This window comes from Podarcis gaigeae (genome assembly GCF_964106915.1).
Source record: "Podarcis gaigeae genome assembly, chromosome: 17".
NCBI lineage: Eukaryota > Metazoa > Chordata > Lepidosauria > Squamata > Lacertidae > Podarcis > Podarcis gaigeae.
The window spans coordinates 34,275,539-34,293,687 of record NC_139694.1 but is presented as its reverse complement, the minus strand read 5'-3'; the positions used below and the strand labels follow the sequence as shown (position 1 = coordinate 34,293,687).

The window sequence follows — 18,149 nt, the reverse complement described above, 5'->3', positions numbered from 1 at the left end:
CTGGAATGCCGAGGGAAAGGTCAGCAAAGGGGGAAGAGGAATTTGGGGCAGGCGAGCCGTCGTCTGGCTGTCGGCTTAGCCCTGTAGAGCATGGAACATCTTCTTGAGCCCCGGCGAGGCTGGGAGCGCTTGCATGTGGCATGACAGCGCTGATAAATCACCATCAAGCCGACACAAGAGGGATCTCCGCTGTCTGTGCTCGGCCTCTCCAAGCACATTCCTTCCACTTGGCATGGGGAATACCACAACAGGGCCCAATGGAGGCTTAGCAGGAGTGGAAACAGTCTGGAGAATAAGGAGGAGCGGAATAACAGGCCAGAGGGCAACACGGATGATCAATGGATGTGAGTTGTGCGGGTGGGCAGAAGGGAGGACACCCAACTTCAAGTAATGTGCCAAGTGAACAGTAGTGATGGGGAGCTTGTGGCCTTCAAGATGTTTCTGGATTAGAACCCCTCTCATACCCAACTATTCACCATGCTGGCTGGGGGTGGTGAGAGCTGGAATCCAAAACCATCCGGAGGACCACACAAGTTCCCCATCTCAACTGGATCTGGGCACATGGAGTTACGCGTGTATGCATGTGTGTCAATAATGGTTAGAGCAGCAGCTTTCAAGTTGTGTTTCCAAGGGAACCCTGAGCTTCCTCAGAGTTTTACTGAAGGTTCCTCTATGTGAAGATCATGACCACTAATAAATGGCATGGCAAGCTCTCTTTCAGGGAGGGCTGTCTGTCCATGTTTGAAGAAAACTTCTCTGCCACAACAGACCTTCTATGCAATGTACAGCCATGGGATTGTTCTAGGTTTCCACAGGGCCATGGGTGAGGCCCAACCATCTTAGTCAGGGCCTTGTGTGAACAGAATGTGTGTCGTAGCACAAGGTCTAGATTATCCTCTGGGACATTTGAGGGTTCCTCAACAGACAATGCAGAAAGGGTTCCTTGAAAGCAAGTTTTTTAAAAAAAATCTGGCAGAGAAGCTGAGAGTCAGTCATCTTATCAAGCACGTGTAGGGAACAGGATTCAGTAGGCCTGCCACAAATTCACTTGAAATTCCACTGTTCCACTAGGCAGTCTATGACTCCGATTCCAACCCCTAGGCCTGTCTTTCTCAACCTTCTTAAACTCCCACTCTCTTTTAGCTAACATAAAAATCCCATTTGTCCCCTGAAATTGGCTCTGGCCTGGGTGTGTGTGTGTGTCAGAACCTCCAGGACAGTGCAAAGGGGAAGAAGGAGGATAGTTTATTTGGCAAGCTGAAATCCTTGTGCAGATGGAACAGGTAGAAGAGTGTGGTGTTGAATTCCATCCTTTCTGTGAAATGGTCCTTTCTACTCCCCATCACTTTGAAAGAAGGCCTCCCCATGCCCGATCTAAGAGGGTACCCCCACCGCCACCTGAAACAAGGAAGTGTGGCAAGTGCATCTTTTTATTCCAACTATATAATTATCTTTTTGTAGTGGGAAACTGGGAAAGGAAATATTATTTAAGAATTTGCAACCATCTACTGACAATGTCCAGTTAAGGACTCACTTAGGGGACTAGAGACAGAGACCCACATCCCTTTTGTCTGACGTTACTGTCTGCTTGGCATTTAAATGGTCTTGGCATTTTAATTTAACACTGTGCCTGATGCAAAAAAGGAACACTAGACCCACAAACACAGTGGTGGCAATTTATATTTACAAACAAAGACTCTAGCCACTGGGAGAAATCCTACTGACGCTTTGCTATGCAGTGGATATCAATGTGGCCATCTTGGCAAGGCCTGAGAAGACTGTGGACCACCTAGCTCTGCCACAATAGCGCACAAGAAGGCTTTGTGCACCAAAGACCCACAAGCCATCCAGGACACTACTGGCACTACTCTGCAGAGCAGAGCAACATATTGGCTTGCAGAGACATAACCAAGACCCGAAGAGGTGGGACCTAGTCCGAAAGGGAGGCCTGTGCCTCCATGCAGGTGTTATCTCAAGCATGTTATTTTTAGCCAGGACATCTAAAGGTCTGCTCTCCTGCCAACAGAGACCGCAGTGGGTAGTGGCATGCAAGGAACAATTTGAGGAATGCTGGGGCTGCTCCAGTCTGGAGGATAGGGGATTTGTCGAGGATAAATCACAACTGGGCTTCCCTTGATGCTCCTGAATGGATGATGGATGAGGAAACGGTATTGGAAGGGTAAGGGATCAGTGCCCAGAGGCTGGGGCAGAGGAGAGAGAGCACAGCAGAGCATCGAAGACGCAGCACCTACTTATGCCAGTGCAGGACCTGCAAAAACATTCATGTTCAGGGAATCATAGAACTGCAATTAGAAGGGACCACGAGGGTCATCTAGTCCAACGTCCTGCAATGCGGAAATATTTTGCCCAATGTGGGGCTTGAACCCACAATCCTGAGATTATGCTCTACCAACCGAGCTATACCTAATAATAATAATAATAATAATAATAATAATAATAATAATAATAATAATAAATTTTATTTATACCCCGCCCTCCCCAGCCAAGACCGGGCTCAGGGCGGCTAACACCCGATATAAAAACAAATTGATTGAAATACAACTTAAAAACAAGATTAAAGTACAACATTAAAACATTAAAATACAGCCTCATTTCAATGGAAACTCAAATCAAAAACTTTTTGGGGGGTGAAAACGTCAAGTCTTCACCAAGACTGGTCCTACATGGGCCAGAAAAAAGCCAGGGAAGTCCCCAAATAGGAGTTCCAACACAGGAGGAGAAAGGAAAAAAGAAGAGGAGGAGGGAATCAAATTGATACCAAGCCGAAGGCCAGGACGAACAACTCTGTCTTACAGGCCCTGCAGAAAGAAATCAGATCCCGCAGGGCCCTGGTCTCATGAGACAGAGCGTTCGACCAGACTGGAGCCAGTGTTGAAAAGGCCCTGGCTCTGGTCATGTCAGTCTGTTGGCTGTGAACTGGCTTTGCGCAGATAACTGGTGGTATTTATATTGACCGCAGAATAGTTCTGAAAGGCACAGAACTCTAACCTAACAATATATTGATGAGAAGAAGTTTACAATCAAGTAGACAAAATTACAAATGCAAAGTATAGGCAGAGCCTAAAATTTGGACCATTGCAGTTGTCCTATTGGAATCAAGTAACTTATTTGGGCAGATAAACATACCTGACTTTCTCCCACTAGTGAAAACTGCAATCCGGGTATCAAAATGTTTCCGGGTTGTGTGGTTGACATGTGGATACCTACTTTAGAAACTACCGGTAATTGCTTGTTAATTCCTCCAGGGGGAATGCTTTTGCAGTTATCATCTCAGGAAGCTAATTAAAATAGGACAGCCTGCCTGCTGTCAGCTACTTACGAGTATTCTTCCATATAAAAATAATTATTTTTTTGTGCTCTATGGTTCTTTGCAAGCCTCACTGAAACTTTATTTAAAAACTTCTCATCATCAATATATTGCTGTTACAGTCCCGTGCCTTTTAGCGCTGTTTGTGGTTATAGTATAGAACGCTGCCCTTGTTTGTGATTTGGTATCTATATTGAGCCAAACATGCAACTAAATGCACCAGCTTGCAGAAACCAGAATACAAATTCCCATAGTAGTATCCGAGTCAGATTAGGAATATTGTGAGTGGAGGACCAGGCTAGTTTTAGAGATACCACAATATTGCTATGAAGAGTTAACTGGGCCTATGCATTAAATATGAGGTTGCCTACCTTTCTGGACCAGTGGGCACATTTTGAATATTGAGGGACTGCTGTGGGCGCCAGTCACAACATGGCTGCCATGGGGGCATGGCATACAGCCATGGTGAAGCTTTCTCCATAATCACATTCCTATACAGTACTAGAAAAGACGGATTTACCTGTTCGGTTTCTGTCTGCCATTCCGCTGTCCCCGGCCAGCACAGCCAAGGTATTAGGGGTGATGGGAATTCAACATTTGGAGTCTGTGTTCCCCCTTTCAGGCCTACAGAAATGTTCTCTGTACTTATTATGCTATGTATACTGGTTATCTGAAAGGGTTGCAATAAACTATTATGCAGTATAGACCCATTTTCAATGGCCATTAATTTCTGTGGGTCTACTCTGAGTAATTGCTAGTCAACTACATCCTCATAGTGCAGCTACGTAACTTGTAGGCACTTGCCCTCTCCTTGCTGGCCTGCAAGGGAGCCCTAAAGACCTAAAGCCAGACTTACATAGTTTAATGGCACTGTTTTTAATGGCTGTTTTAATTGCTAGTTTTAACGTTGATTTGTCCCCCCATTTTTAACTGTTTTACTTGCTAATGCAATTTAATGGTTGTTGGTTATTTTATTGTTCTATTATCATTTGCAATGCTGGAGGAGACTCTTGAGAGTCCCATGGACTGCAAGAAGATCAAACCTATCCATTCTTAAGGAAATCAGCCCTGAGTGCTCACTGGAAGGACAGATCCCGAAGCTGAGGCTCCAATACTTTGGCCACCTAACGAGAAGAGAAGACTCCCTGGAAAAGACCCTGATGTTGGGAAAGATTGAGGGCACAAGGAGAAGGGGACGGCAGAGGATAAGATGGTTGGACAGTGTTCTCGAAGCTACAAACATGAGTCTGACCAAACTGCGGGAGGCAGTGGAGGACAGGAGTGCCTGGTGTGCTCTGGTCCACGGGGTCACGAAGAGTCGGACACAACTAAACGACTAAACAACAACAACAACAACAAATCATTTGCAAACCACTTTGGGATAAGTTACTCTGAAAGGCACCTTTAGCAGACATACCAATATATTATTAGCCTTATCCTTCCTTCCTCTTCCTTTAATCTCATGCTTTCATTCCGTTAAGTTTTCTTGGTCACAGCAGTCTTCTTTAAAGAAAGTGATTTTCTACAGACTTACGTGCTTGCCTGCAGGCACATAAGACTATATATGTGAAATGAAGCAAGTTGACCATATTCATCAACTGTTGGGAATACCAGCGTGGAGCCAGGCCTACTAACTCTGGAAAACTGCCATCCCATATCTTAAACTCAAGAATTAATAGGGGAAAAAACTAGACAAAAGAAAGGAACTGATTGGGGCAACCACAGGTTCTTGAGCCCCAATAATCTTGTGTAATGTGCTTGCTTAGTTTTGATCAGGTTGCTCATTCATGTAGACCATTCTTACCCTGCTTCTTTCACTCAGGCCATTTCCGATGTCATACATTTCTGCTGCTGGGGCTGTACTGTACATATCCTCTCCAAGCACTTATTCCTTGGAGGTTTGGACACAATCTGTGCCTGTCGTGGATTAGGAGTGGCCACCAAGACCATATAACACCGGTCCTGAAAAACCTACCTTGGCTCCCAGCTCGTTTCTTAGCACAATTCAAAGTTATGGCGCTGGCCTTTAAAACCCTAAACGGCCTCTGCCCAGTATACCTGAAGGAGCATCTCCACCCCCATCGTTCAGACTAGACACTGAGGTCCAGCTCCGAGGGCCTTCTGGCGGTTCCCTCCCTGCGAGAAGTGGGGTTACAGGGAACCAGGCAGAATGCCTTTTTGGTAGTGGCGCCCGTCCTGTGGAACACCCTTCCATCAGATGTCAAGGAAATAAACAACTATCTGACTTTTAGAAGACATCTGAAGGCAGCCCTGTTTGGGGAGGTTTTGTAATGTTTGATCTTTTATCATGTTTTTAATATTCTGTTGGGAGCTGCCCAGAGTGGCTGGAGAAACCCAGCCAGATGGGCAGGGGTATAAATAATAAATTATTATTATTATTAGGACACATGTGTGCACAAAACAGCAACTCCAGATGTGTGCATACACACAACAGTTCTGGCTCGGGCTGCTGGTGTTCATGAATGGATTAAGAGTGGAGGCTGTGCTGTGGTCACAGAGCTGTCAAGCATGTATATGTCCTTGTTTAATGCTTTGGATAACATCATCTCCAAATCGTGCTAGCATTCCCATAGAAGGCAACGGTGGTAGGAGACTGTGGGGGCCACCACCCAGAAGTACTGTCATCCCCCCTCCCTCAAGAGCCCACAGGACACAAAGATGCACAAGGATGCTTGGCAGACACCACTGAGCATTTTTAGCCAATTAATCACAACATGCCAGGCATCCCAGAGAGTGTGAGACATCCGGCTTGAAAGAGAGGTGGGGGTGATGCAAGGGCCAGTGAGGTCAGCAAGCAGCAAAGCTGTCGAGGCACCAAAAGGGGAGCCCCCTTACATATGACTTCCTGAGACAACTATGACAAGACATGTTTAGGCAGTTGCTTTGCTAGAGTGATAAATCTGTGGAAGCAGGTGATCCTCATAGCACCAAGTACCGTATTTGACGTACCTGACCATAAGACGCACCTAGTTCTTAGAGGAGGAAAGCAAGGGAGAGCCGCTTACATGGCTTCTGTCCCTCTTTGCGCAGCTCTCAGTTTGATTGCCCATCCCTCCTCCTGCCTTGCTGTAAAGCGCGGTGACGCCGGAGAAAGAAGAGGAGGCGGCGGCGGCACTGGGACAGGTGCTCTGCTTGCTTTACAGCGAGGCAGGAGGAGGGCTGGGCAGGCAAAGTGAGAGAGAGCTTTGCTTGCTCCCGTCCATCCCTCCTCCTGCCTCAGAGCCGCCCAGAGTGGCTGGGGAAACCCAGTCAGATGGGTGGGGTATAAATAATAAATTATTATGATTACTATGTTTGTGCCCATTTGGAGCACCAATCCAGCGCTGCACAAAACATCTTCTTTGTAGTAATTCACTGGTGTAGGGGAGCAATCTAGAATCCAGCACAGAAGTAGGTGAATCATGGAACTATGAAGTGCTCAGAGAGCATGAACAGCAAGCATGTACATGCAAATAATTCAATTTGCTTAATTTATTCCCATTTCGTGTCAAACCTGGAATCCCAAGCTTTTACAAAAAAAAAAAAAAAAAAAAAAAACCCATCCCAAAAACTTTTTCAGGGCAGACTGAAAACAACTGGATGCATCCAGCTAGAGGAATCCAGTCACAGCGGGGCAGGCTGAGCAGTGTCTTTCTCTGTTTGCCAAAGCACACACAATTTTAGACTGCGTTAAAAAAAAAAAAAATACAAGGAAAAAATATTTGTGTACCAGTAATGGCTTACTCAGAGTCTCTGTGATTTCGGGTGAGGGAGGCGAGGGGAGAAGAGTGGAACTGGTTGCAAAACAACTCGCAAAGGAGAATGGTTCCAGCATGTGAGAGAACACACAAGGTGTGGGGCGGGTGTTTGCGGATTGCGTGTAAAAAGATTCCTCTGTTTATTCTAAAAATGGCAGCATTTCATTTGTGAACTCCTCCACATGATAGAGAAAAGTATTCCTGTTCAGAGAGATCGTGGCTTCGATGCCTCTCACGAGACTGTCCCAGTCTTCCGCCCCCTTTCGCCACCCCCTGAATCCCAAGGGGGCCACCAGCACATAGGCAGAAGAATGGCTCTTTCGCTTTCCCCAAAGGGTATGAATGCCAGTCCACATGGTTCTAGGATGTAGCCACCCCCAGCTACTAACCAAAGGTAAGGGGGCTCAGAGCTGCTCAGCAGGAGGGTGGATGCCAAAGGACAGTTTGCTTCTGGCCCAGCCGCTGCCCTCCTCACTCCTTGAGGAAGAAGTGCATCTTGTCATTGATGTTCTTGCGCTCGGGATTGAGGCGCTTCAGGATCTGGGCCAGCACATTGACCGTCTGCTCGCTGCTCAGCCCCGTCTTCTTCGTCTGGAATTTCTTCAGAAGATCCTTGGTGGTCATGGGCTTTCGGGTCAAGTAGCGGCGCACGGCGTCCTCCGTCAGCTGCACATCGCTGCAAGGAAAGGTTAATGCGGAATGTAAAGAAATATACAATAATAAGAGTACATTCATTTGTACAAAAGGAATAGACAACGGAATAGACAGGAAGTCTAGTGTGTTGGTATGTATATGATTTTGGGTGGAAAATTGTTTTTGCTTTTTCTCTTTGTTCTTTCTTTTTTTGTTTCATTTTCTTTCTAGGTATATAAAATTTGTATATAATTTTTGTATACACATTGGAAGTTATATTATAGTAAGTCCTGTAATGTAATATGACAATGTTTACCGGTGTAATATAAGAATGTTAACAAATAAATAAAACGCAAATTCAAAAAACTAAAACTAAAGGGCAGGTTAATGCAATGGCACGAGGCCGGGAAGAACACCGCGGAAGAGGAAGGACTTTTCTCCACGGCTCTCGCAGCAAAACCTAAGTGCCAGAATTGTCCCACTGCCCTTCTCTGACGCGTGCAGCTGGCCAGGACAACCACAGTGCTTGAAAACACAGGTGTACTTCTAAACCTCGCTAAAATCTTCAGGCCCTAAGCTTTGCAGTGCCCAGATCCTGAACGGCGACAGTGGCTATTTAAAATGTTGCTTTACAAAGTGTTTTCAGGTATTTCTCATAAATTATCACATCGGTCCCTCTTTTAATCTTATTAGCTTATTCATTAGGTCTGAATATCTGAGATAATTAGATTATCTGCCCTAACCATTTGGCTTGCCACCGCCTTTGTTGTTGTTGTTGCTGTTCTTGCCACTGGCGTTGTTGTTGTTGTTGTTGTTGTTATCTCTGAGCTTTTGGAGAACTGGCTATTACTGCAAAGAAGTGGGCAATAATGTGCCTGCGACAACAGAGTTTGGGGCAAGTGGGTGACAGGCCTGAGCTGCCCTGATCACTAGTGTCACACCTAAATGAAGATATGGCATGGGGGGGGCCTTGACTGCTGTGGCCTCTCTCTGGCCCATCCTTCAGTTGGCAAGACCTGGACCGTCATAGCAGCTCACTTCCCCAAAGCACTAGGAGGAGTTCATAATACAGTGGTGCCCCGCAAGACGAATGCCTCGCAAGACAAAAAACTCGCTAGACGAAAGGGTTTTCCGTTTTTCGAGGTGCTTTGCAAGACGAATTTCCCTATGGGCTTGCTTTGCAAGACGAAAACGTCTTGCGGATTTGCTTCCTTTTTCATAAAACCGTTAGTACCCTGGCAATCCGCGCTCCGCAAGACGAAAAAATCGCAAGACGAAGCGACTCGCGGAACGAATTAATTTCGTCTTGCGAGGCACCACTGTAAGACGATTCAACTATAAATGAAGCAGCTAAGCTGGTGCTTTACTAAGGCCACGGTGGGCCTGACCTGACTTAGCTGTGTCTCCCTTAGCACAGCACTGGCGTAATTCCAAGGGTCAGGGTGTGGGGGTTTCCACCATTCACAGAACCCCACGTCTTCCATCAGTTTGCTTAGAAATGGGATCTGAGGGCTCGTACCCCTCACAAATACTGCCCCTGTGTTGTGAGCATGGTGGTGGCTCTCGGAAACAGCGGCTCACCAAAGGCAGCCATTAGAAAGACTGGAGGGTGGGCCATGAACTGATCCTCACATCCTGCATTCTTAGCCATGTACATCGTCGTCCGCTACGGATTAGGGAGTTAATACAATCGCTTAATTCTTCAAACTGCTTCTGGAAAGCTCATGCCCCATGGAGGACTTTAAGGTCCACAAATGACAATGTTTTGGAGGTCCCAGGTCACAAGGTGGTTAGATTGGTCTCGACTAGGGCCAGGGCCTTTTCAGTACTGGCCCTGACTTGGTGGAACGCTCTGTCACAAGAGACTAGGGCCCTGTGGGACTTGACATCTTTCTGCAAGGCCTGCAAGACAGAGCTGTTCTGCCTGGCCTTTGGCTTGGACTCAGTCTGACCCTTATGTTGCCCTCCCCTTATGGTCTTGATCTATCGGCTACTTTTAAAATGAGGCTGCATTTTAAATTGCATTTTAACCTGTATTTTAAATTGCCCCCCCCATTATGTTTTTGCTGTGGTTTTATTGGTGTTAGCCGCCCTGAGCCCGGCCCTGGCCGGAAAGGGCGGGGTATAAATAAAATTTATTATTATTATTATTATTATTATTATTATTATTATTATTATTATCAGCAGTTATGCGAAGTGTGTCATCATAGTTGCAGAAGGGCCCAACACACAGCAAGGACCCTCCCCACCTCTGCCCAAACAAAAGCCAACACTTGTATGCGTAAATAAAAAAGGTAAAGGTAAAGGACCCCTGGACGGTTAAGTCCAGTCAAAGGCAACTATGGGTTGCAGCGCTCATCTTGTGTTCAGGCCGAGGGAATTTGTCCATAGACAGCTTTCTGGGTCATGTGGCCAGCATGACTCAATCACTACTGGCGCAACAGAACACTGTGACGGAAACCAGAGTGCGCGGAAAGCCGCTTATAGGGACGTGGGTGACACTGTGGTCTAAACCACTGAGCCTCTGGGGCTTGTCGATCAGAAGGTCAGCAGTTTGAATCAATGCGACGGGGTGAGCTCCTGTTGCTCTGTCCCAGCTCCTGCCAACCTAACAGTTTGAAAGCACGCCAGCGCAAGTAGATAAATAGATACCGCTCCAGCGGGAAGGTGAACTTGTATGCTTACCCACTGCTGGGTGTTGACTTGCCCGACTGTGGCTGTGGGGTAGATTTCCCAGAGGTGGTGGAGGCCTGGGGCCCAGCGTCCAGCTTCAGCCTCTTTGCTGCAGGCAGCTCACTGGACCCTGCCTGCCGCTTTCCTGTTCCAGGGAAAGAAAACCAGCTGGCCTCAGGACAACCATTGCAACACACCTTCCCTTCCACCCCTGGAGCCTGAATGAATGAGGCTAAAGAGGGAATGTGCGCCTCAGTAATTTGTGCATTCGTTGGTTTTGCTACTATTCATTTACAGCCGTACCTTGGTTCTTGAACGCCTTGGAACTTATACGTTTTGGCTCCCGAACGACGAAAACCTGGAAGTAAGTGTTCCGGTTTTTGAATGATTTTTGGAAGCCAAACGTCCAACACAGCTTCTGCTTGAGTGCAGGAAGCTCCTGCAGCCAATCGGAAGCCACACCTTGGTTTTTGAAAGTTTTCGGAAGTCAAACGGATTCCTGGAACGGATTACATTTGAGAACCAAACTACGACTGCATTGCTATTTTCTAACTATGGGATACAAAATACAGGTAGGTAGCAGTGCTGGTATGCCGTAGTAAAAACAAAAACAGAAGTCCCCAGACCCTTATCTATAGTGAGAGGGTGGGGAGGGGTATTACTCAGAACATTCTATACAAGATCTCAAAGTAGCTGTCATATTACAAAAGAATTTCAGAAATAGACTGGAAAGAGAAGTTGCTGAATTACAACTTATTACCAAACTTAAAACCATGGAGAGACCTGGTCTGAATAGAGACATTGGATTCTTATCTCATTACACATGATAAAGCTATTTTTGGCCATCTCATCCCTTGTTTTTTCCTGTTAGACTAATTGCAGTCGTTAACAGTCATCAACTGGTTTACCACACCTATCAGCCAATCACCCATTCCCACCACCCTTCTGAGTAATACCCCCCCACCCACTCACTATATATAAGGGCCCGGTGTATCAGAAGAAGTGTACATGCACACGAAAGCTCATACTAATAACAAACTTAGTTGGTCTCTATGGCGCTACTGGAAGGAAAAAATTTTTATGGGATACAAAGAATGGGAGGAGAGAAGGACCACAGGCCACAAAGAAGAGCGGAACAGGTATGGTTTTCAGCCTCGCGGAGGAGCCCTGCCCATTGATCATGGGAGCCGTTTGCCTGTTTTCCAAAATACATACAAGGCCCAGAAATTTTCAAGAAGCAAAGAAGAGGGCACCCATTTCAGCTTATACAATACAGTGGTACCTCGGGTTAAGTACTTAATTCATTCCAGAGGTCCGTTCTTAACCTGAAACTGTTCTTAACCTGAAGCACCACTTTAGCTAATGGGGCCTCCTGCTGCCGCCGCACCGCCGGAGCACGATTTCTGTTCTCATCCTGAAGCAAAGTTCTTAACCTGAAGCACTATTTCTGGGTTAGCGGAGTCTGTAACCTGAAGCGTATATAACCTGAAGCGTATGTAACCCGAGGTACGACTGTATACAATACAAAGCAAGAGGCAGAGCTCAGAAGCTCCTGTGGGCCCACACTCGGCTGTACCTAGCTCCAGTTTGTTGGCTGCGGCCCGCAAGGTGGATGAGGTGCCGGCATCCACCAAGGGCGTCCCTGGACGGCTGTTCCCTTGTGAGCTGCTAGCCGAGCCCTTGCGTTCCTTCTTGGGAGGAGTCTTCTTTTTCTGTGAGGGCAGAAACACAGGCTCAGCCAGGGCTCTCTTCTCCACTCAAGCACCACCAGTGTGTGTGGCCCTCAATACGCTGTCGGGCCCATCCATGAAGCAGGTTGGAATGACAGAATTGTGAGGTGGAAGGGAGACTGGACCAGTTCAGTTGGCAGTTGGGAGGAATATAATAATAATAATAATAATAATAATAATAATAATAATAATAATAATAATAGTAATAATAATATGCTTTCTGGTATTGATAAAAGAAATCCATGCAAGTCGACCCCTGCAAATCTACCACACTGGGGAGAAAACTTGCAGCTGATGGCGCTTTCTTGCCTGCAGGAAGTTAGTGCAAGCGGATTCAAAAAAATTGATTTCTTCACTGCCACTGTCAGTGTCACACAGTCCGTTCTACCACATATGGGGACCAGGCTTAGACTGGAAATGACAGCTGTTCTCCAAACAAGGTCCAAACCCCTGGAATGCCACCCCCAATCCAACTGCATCTGGGCTTACCGTCATGAAGAGTGCTGAAGATGCTTCGCTGTCAATGTCGCTGTCCTCAGACGTCTCAGACTCATCACTGGTGTCTGTAAAACAGAGCCAAACCAAGTCAATCTGGGCTTTGCTGTCTTCATGGCAGACTTCAAAACAAACAAGTCACAGGCAGAACCCATTTGACACTGGCACGGAGATTCTAGGTCAGGCTGCTGCTTGTTCACCAAGGCTTGTTCTCAAGGAACTGCAAGACCACTCAGGTCAAAAGTAAAGCACTAGGCCAGGGTGGCTAATATGGCGGCCTCGAGTTGTTGTGGACTCCCAGCTCTCACCATCTCTACCTATTGGCAGTGCTGGCTGGGGCTTCTGGGAGTTGGAGCACAACATCTTCATTTGGAGGGCCCTAAGTTGGGAACTAAACTATCTCCCAAGGCCAGAAATAATGTTTTGATGCTCAAGCTTCTGCCCCTTCTGGGCTTCAAGGTGTGTCGCTGGAGACTTTTGTCAGCAGGTCAAGGTTGGGCGCATGCTACAACTGTCAAAATTCTGCCCCAAGGAAGCAAAGTTCTGAAGTATAATTGTTTAAATGCACAGTAAAACAGAATGTCTGTCTGTATGTTGTGAAGGGTTTAACAGTGGAAAATTCCATAGGGCCATACTGAAGCTCTCTAAGCTTCTGAGTTGATAATTAACTGTTGTTCTCTGCCAGCACTCATGTGCTAGCACCTTAGATCACGTGAGGGTATTCAACTGCAAGTCTCTGGATGCCACAGAGACAACAAAGAGGAGCTGCAAAGTCTTAGGCCGGATGCAGCCTAATGCAAGCTATGGGAGAAACAGAGCTTTGATTTTTGTTCTGATCGTATTTATGTTATATATTTAAGAAGAATCTATGCTTGAATGTGCACATGCTTTATACAACTTTCTGGATAAAGCATATGCATATGTATATCATTGATTGTTTTTCTACCTGTTTTGAAGTTCTGGTTAATAAAGCTTTAAATAATACTTATGGGTCTGGACAATTTTTATTCCAAAAGCATTCAGTTTTTTGCACCTCATTGCTTCAAGCAGCACATTATTAATATCTGCAATAAGTTCTACAACCTAGCTATAGGGAGACATTAGCTGCTATAAAGGCTACTCTAACCCTGATTCCAACGGCCAATAGCCACATTCTTTATAGCATGTCTTTGAGGCCATAAAGGCTTATAAGCCTTGGTTTTTTCAACAAGTGAAAGCAAAGATCCTTGGGAAATTGAATGCTATGCCCACTGCCATAGCCTGTGAAATTGCAGCATAAGCTTAGTTCTGCCTCTCTTAAGTCTGACTAATAATAATAATAATAATAATAATAATACATTTTTATTTATACCCTGCCCTCCTCGGCCAGGGCTGGGCTCAGTGCGGCTAACACCAAATATGAATTACGATAAATGTAATAGGAAAACAAACAACAAACAAAACAAAACAAAACAAAACAAAACAAACAAACAAACAAACAAACAAACAAACAAACAAACAGTTAATTAAAATATGGCTTAAAATACAGCTTAAAATGCAGTCTCATTTTGGTAAAAAGGTAAAGGTAAAGGGACCCCTGACCATTAGGTCCAGTCGTGACCGACTCTGGGGTTGCGGCACTCATCTCGCTTTATTGGCCAAGGGAGCTGGCGTACAGCTTCCGGGTCATGTGGCCACCATGACTAAGCCGCTTCTGGCGAACCAGAGCAGCACACGGAAACACCGTTTACCTTCCTGCCAGAGTGGTACCTATTTATCTACTTGCACTTTGACGTGCTTTTGAACTGCTAGGTTGGTAGGAGCAGGGACTGAGCAATGGGAGCTCACCCCGTCGCAGGGATTCGAACCACCGAGCTTCTGATCGGCAAGTCCTAGGTTCTGTTGTTTAACCCACAGCGCCACCCGTGTCCCTTCTCTCATTTTGGTAGTAGCCCATAAATCAAGACCATAAATGCTTCCCCTTTCCCAGCCTTCTATGGTATGCTGCTTCAATACTCGAGGCTTTTAGAATCACAGAACTGTACAGTGGTACCTCGCGTTAAGAACTTAATTCGTTCGGGAGGTCCATTCTTAACCTGAAACTGTTCTTAACCTGAAGCACCACTTTAGCTAATGAGGCCTCCAGCTGCCGCCGCGCCGCAATTTCTGTTCTCATCCTGAAGCAAAGTTCTTAAACCGAGGTACTATTTCTGGGTTAGCGGAGTCTAACCTTAAGTGTCTGTAACCTGAAGCCGAGGTACCACTGTAGAGTTGGAAGAGACCACAAGGGTCATCTAGCCCAACCGCCTGCGAAGCATGAATCTTTTGCCCATTGTGGGGCTCAAACCCGCGACCCTGAGATCTCATGCTCTACCAACTGAGCATTACCTTTCTTTTTCTTTTTATCCTGGGGAGTCGGGGCCTTCTTTTCTTCTTCTTCCTCTTCCTTCTCCTCCACCGGCTTCTCCTCCTCGCTCTCTTCACTGCTCTCACTTGCTTCATCTATACCTGCAAAGCGGAAAGGCAATGGGGTTAGGAGGCAACAGATTTGGGGTTGACTTGTTTCTGGGCAAATCCGCTTGACAGTTTCCCCCATTCCCCTTGCCAGTGCCGGCTAAAAGGAAAACCTAACCCGCCTATGTCAGATCAGTTGCTGCTTCCCTCTCTGCAGGGAAGTGCAGCTCTGAGAGGGGTGCAGAGTGGCCCTAGAGGTCTTCGAGCAGAGGATGATCAGCACCCACGTCAAAGTACATCTCTGAGGATTATTGGGGGAAGCCATGCCATGCAAGCTGGCAGAAAACTGGGTAGATCTAACTCAGATGAGGACAAAGGCAGAACAGAATCTCCTTGCAAGTCAACGTCAGTATGCACACCAACATGCATCTTGTGGGATGTAATCCAATGGCACAGTCAAATGCAACATTCCTTATTTCCCTAGAGTGGGCACAAGCAGGGGTCATCCAGTCAGTGTAACTCCCTGTTCCACTGGTCTGGAGCTTCCTCTCCCTGCATGTGACCTGGGAGATGGGCATCGCTGTGGCTGACTCCACAAAAGAGCCATGCAGCCATTTTCTCAGTTCGTCTTGTCTCTTATTGCTCTCTTGCTGTTCTTTTGCTGCCATGTTGCTCTCCTGCAGCCATTTTGTTATCTAAATGTAATGTTGCTGTCTGCTGGCTCTCAGCCAGCAGCACATGAGTTCAGTCTCCCTATGAGATAAACTCACTCTTTCTTTGTGTAACTATTAAGTAAAGCCTGCCTTTCAGGGATCATATCGTGAACTGAAATGTGAGTAAACTTTTTGTAACTTTACTCAGAGAGACTCTCGTCTTTCTTCTTTTAAGAGGGATCAAAGGGGACACCAGGAAATAATCGTAACTAAGAGTTTCTAATGAATCTGCAAACGAGCTTCCAGCTATATTGAGAGGAATCTGTTCTTCTACATACTAGAGTGAGTGAGTGAGTGAGTGAAGGAAGGAAGGAAGGATAATACTTATCCAATAAATCCTTTCTTACTTTCCTTAACATTCCCACACATCTTACAGAGGAGATGAGCAAAACAACGATCAGGGCCAATGGATAAAAACCACCAAGCTTCCAATGGGCTGCTCCAGGTCTTGCTGCCATCTTGAACTTTAGGGTTTGTTCATTTGCACGACCTGCTCAGCCACACACCTTTTGGGATGTCTTCCTCTTTAGTCACCTTGGGCTTCCCCACGGCTTCTTCGACAGAACTGCTGTAAGAGGACAGGGAGAACCCTCAGTGCGAATGGACACAACACATAGAGGCAACATGAAGTGTTGGCAGGGAAAGCCACCCGTCCCAACAGGGGGAATAGGAAAGAGAAGCAGCAGCAGACTGACCACCCCGGGGGTGGCCAGGCAATGCTTGCCCCCCCTTGCTGGGAAAAACCCCCACTTCCCGTCCACTGTGGTGCCCACCTGGATCCGTCAGACATGTAGTCAACCTCTTGCCCTTCAAAGTCCCCATCATCGCTGTCTTCAAAGGCTTCATCGTCAGAGCCCTTCTTCTTCTTTTTCTTCTTCGTCAGAGGGGCTTTCTTCTTGGGCTTGGTGGGTTTCTCATCTAATGAATAACGGGATGACGTTAAACACTTTTCTCCAAAGGCAGGAATCTCACTGGAAGTGGTAGCCCAGAGGTACAACCCAAGAGGAAGAGGAGAGGAGAGGAGAGGAGAGGAGAGGAAAGAAAAGAAAAGAAAAGAAAAGAAAAGAAAAGAAAAGAAAAGAAAAGAAAAGAAAAGAAAAGGGGTGCACTTTTGAAGGAACGATCGCTGGGTGTGGAGCACACTTCCACCCGCAGACAAAGCCACAGCTGTCTGAACATCATGCCCTCTATCTAACCTTTGCTCTCTTAGTGGTCTGCCGTGCCCTGTCTGTGACCTTTGTCTCCTTCGTCATACATTGTTCAAGGGGAAAATGACGCGGTGGAAACAGGTGCCAAAATAACTTTGTACCACCCCATGATCTCGGGACTGGAAGATGTGTAAAGGTCACAGTCCAAAATGTATCTGACTGGTTTTGCATATTGTGCTAATAAAAGGAGCCTCTACAGAGCTAGCCGGCAGCTTGTCTTGGAGCATGTTTGCCAGCGTGCTTCTGCACAGCTCACCTGCATCCAACCTCCTGTTGCCCTCCGTTATTCCTATACACTTTATACAGCACAGAGCAGGGGGTGAGGAATCTGGGAGCCTCCAGGTGTTGCAGGCCTACAACTCTCATCATCCCTGACCAGGCTGGCTGGGGCTGGTGGGAGTTGGAGTCCAGCAACATCTCGAAGGCCACAGGTTCCCCACCTGTGACAAATAGCAAATGCACAGAATCTTCCGCCGCAAATTGATTTTTATGAATAAGATTATATGCACAGAGCCAGTGTCAAAGGAGATCCACCTTCTGTGTGGGCCATAAACTCAAACAAGGAAAAGACCTAGCAATATCAGAGACAAAAGCTGCACAAGAGTGCTTCAAGGTTTGCTGAAGCCCAACCTCTTTTGGAAGCACTCCAGCTCTTGTTGTATGGCCCAGATGTGTCACTGCTACCTATCACAGTGACTATGCCTTGCCGCTCCCATCCCTCACTGTTTCACTTATAGGACGTAACTGTTCTTTTGGTCTTTCCTGAAGCCTTGCAGAAGTTTGCCCAAGCCTTCCTCCACACGAGAAAGAATGAAAGCTCAGTGGGGATGAAAGGGAACTCATTATAAAGCTAGCCACTTCTCTCAGAGAGGTCCTTCAAAAATCCAGGTCAGAAAACAGGAATTTATTGAGTTTTTTGAAGCTGTTATTAAAGTTGCAAAACTATGAAGTACGGGGTGGAACAATGGAGAATTTCTGAAACAACAATGGGATATTAGCTCCTCCGCCCAAGGAAAAGATAGACATAATATTTTACCACGACAGGAAGAAACATTACGGACAGAAGAATTGCCACACACAGGATGAGCAAGGATATAGTTTGAGTGCCTCACCTGTAGTTTTATAAATCATGTAATATGTCAATACAAATGGAAGTTGTTAATATTGTAGTTGTATAA

At 46.3% G+C, this 18,149-nt stretch overlaps 2 protein-coding genes across 4 annotated transcripts in view; one reads left to right on the top strand and one right to left on the bottom strand.

Annotated features, from left to right (window-relative positions):
• The window catches only part of IL27RA (interleukin 27 receptor subunit alpha), an 818,781-nt gene that overhangs the window by 187,774 nt on the left and 612,858 nt on the right, over window positions 1–18,149 (top strand). The window contains exon 17 of one of the 3 annotated variants that reach the window (XR_014559354.1): window positions 8,750–8,953. The exons of the other annotated variants lie outside the window; for them this stretch is intronic. The gene's annotated coding sequence lies outside the window, so the exon portion shown is untranslated. Of the gene's footprint in view, window positions 1–8,749; window positions 8,954–18,149 lie in introns of those variants that run through there. 3 annotated transcript variants of the gene reach the window in all.
• GTF2F1 (general transcription factor IIF subunit 1) overlaps window positions 6,803–18,149 on the bottom strand; it is a 28,787-nt gene continuing 17,440 nt past the window's right edge. The window contains exons 8-14 of the mRNA XM_083719522.1: window positions 16,537–16,681; window positions 16,270–16,331; window positions 14,985–15,104; window positions 12,612–12,685; window positions 11,969–12,104; window positions 10,405–10,537; window positions 6,803–7,762 (exon numbers count right to left, since the gene is read on the bottom strand). Of these exons, the coding sequence (XP_083575648.1) occupies window positions 7,558–7,762; window positions 10,405–10,537; window positions 11,969–12,104; window positions 12,612–12,685; window positions 14,985–15,104; window positions 16,270–16,331; window positions 16,537–16,681 (875 nt within the window). The 3' untranslated portion in view covers window positions 6,803–7,557. The remainder of the gene's footprint in view (window positions 7,763–10,404; window positions 10,538–11,968; window positions 12,105–12,611; window positions 12,686–14,984; window positions 15,105–16,269; window positions 16,332–16,536; window positions 16,682–18,149) is intronic.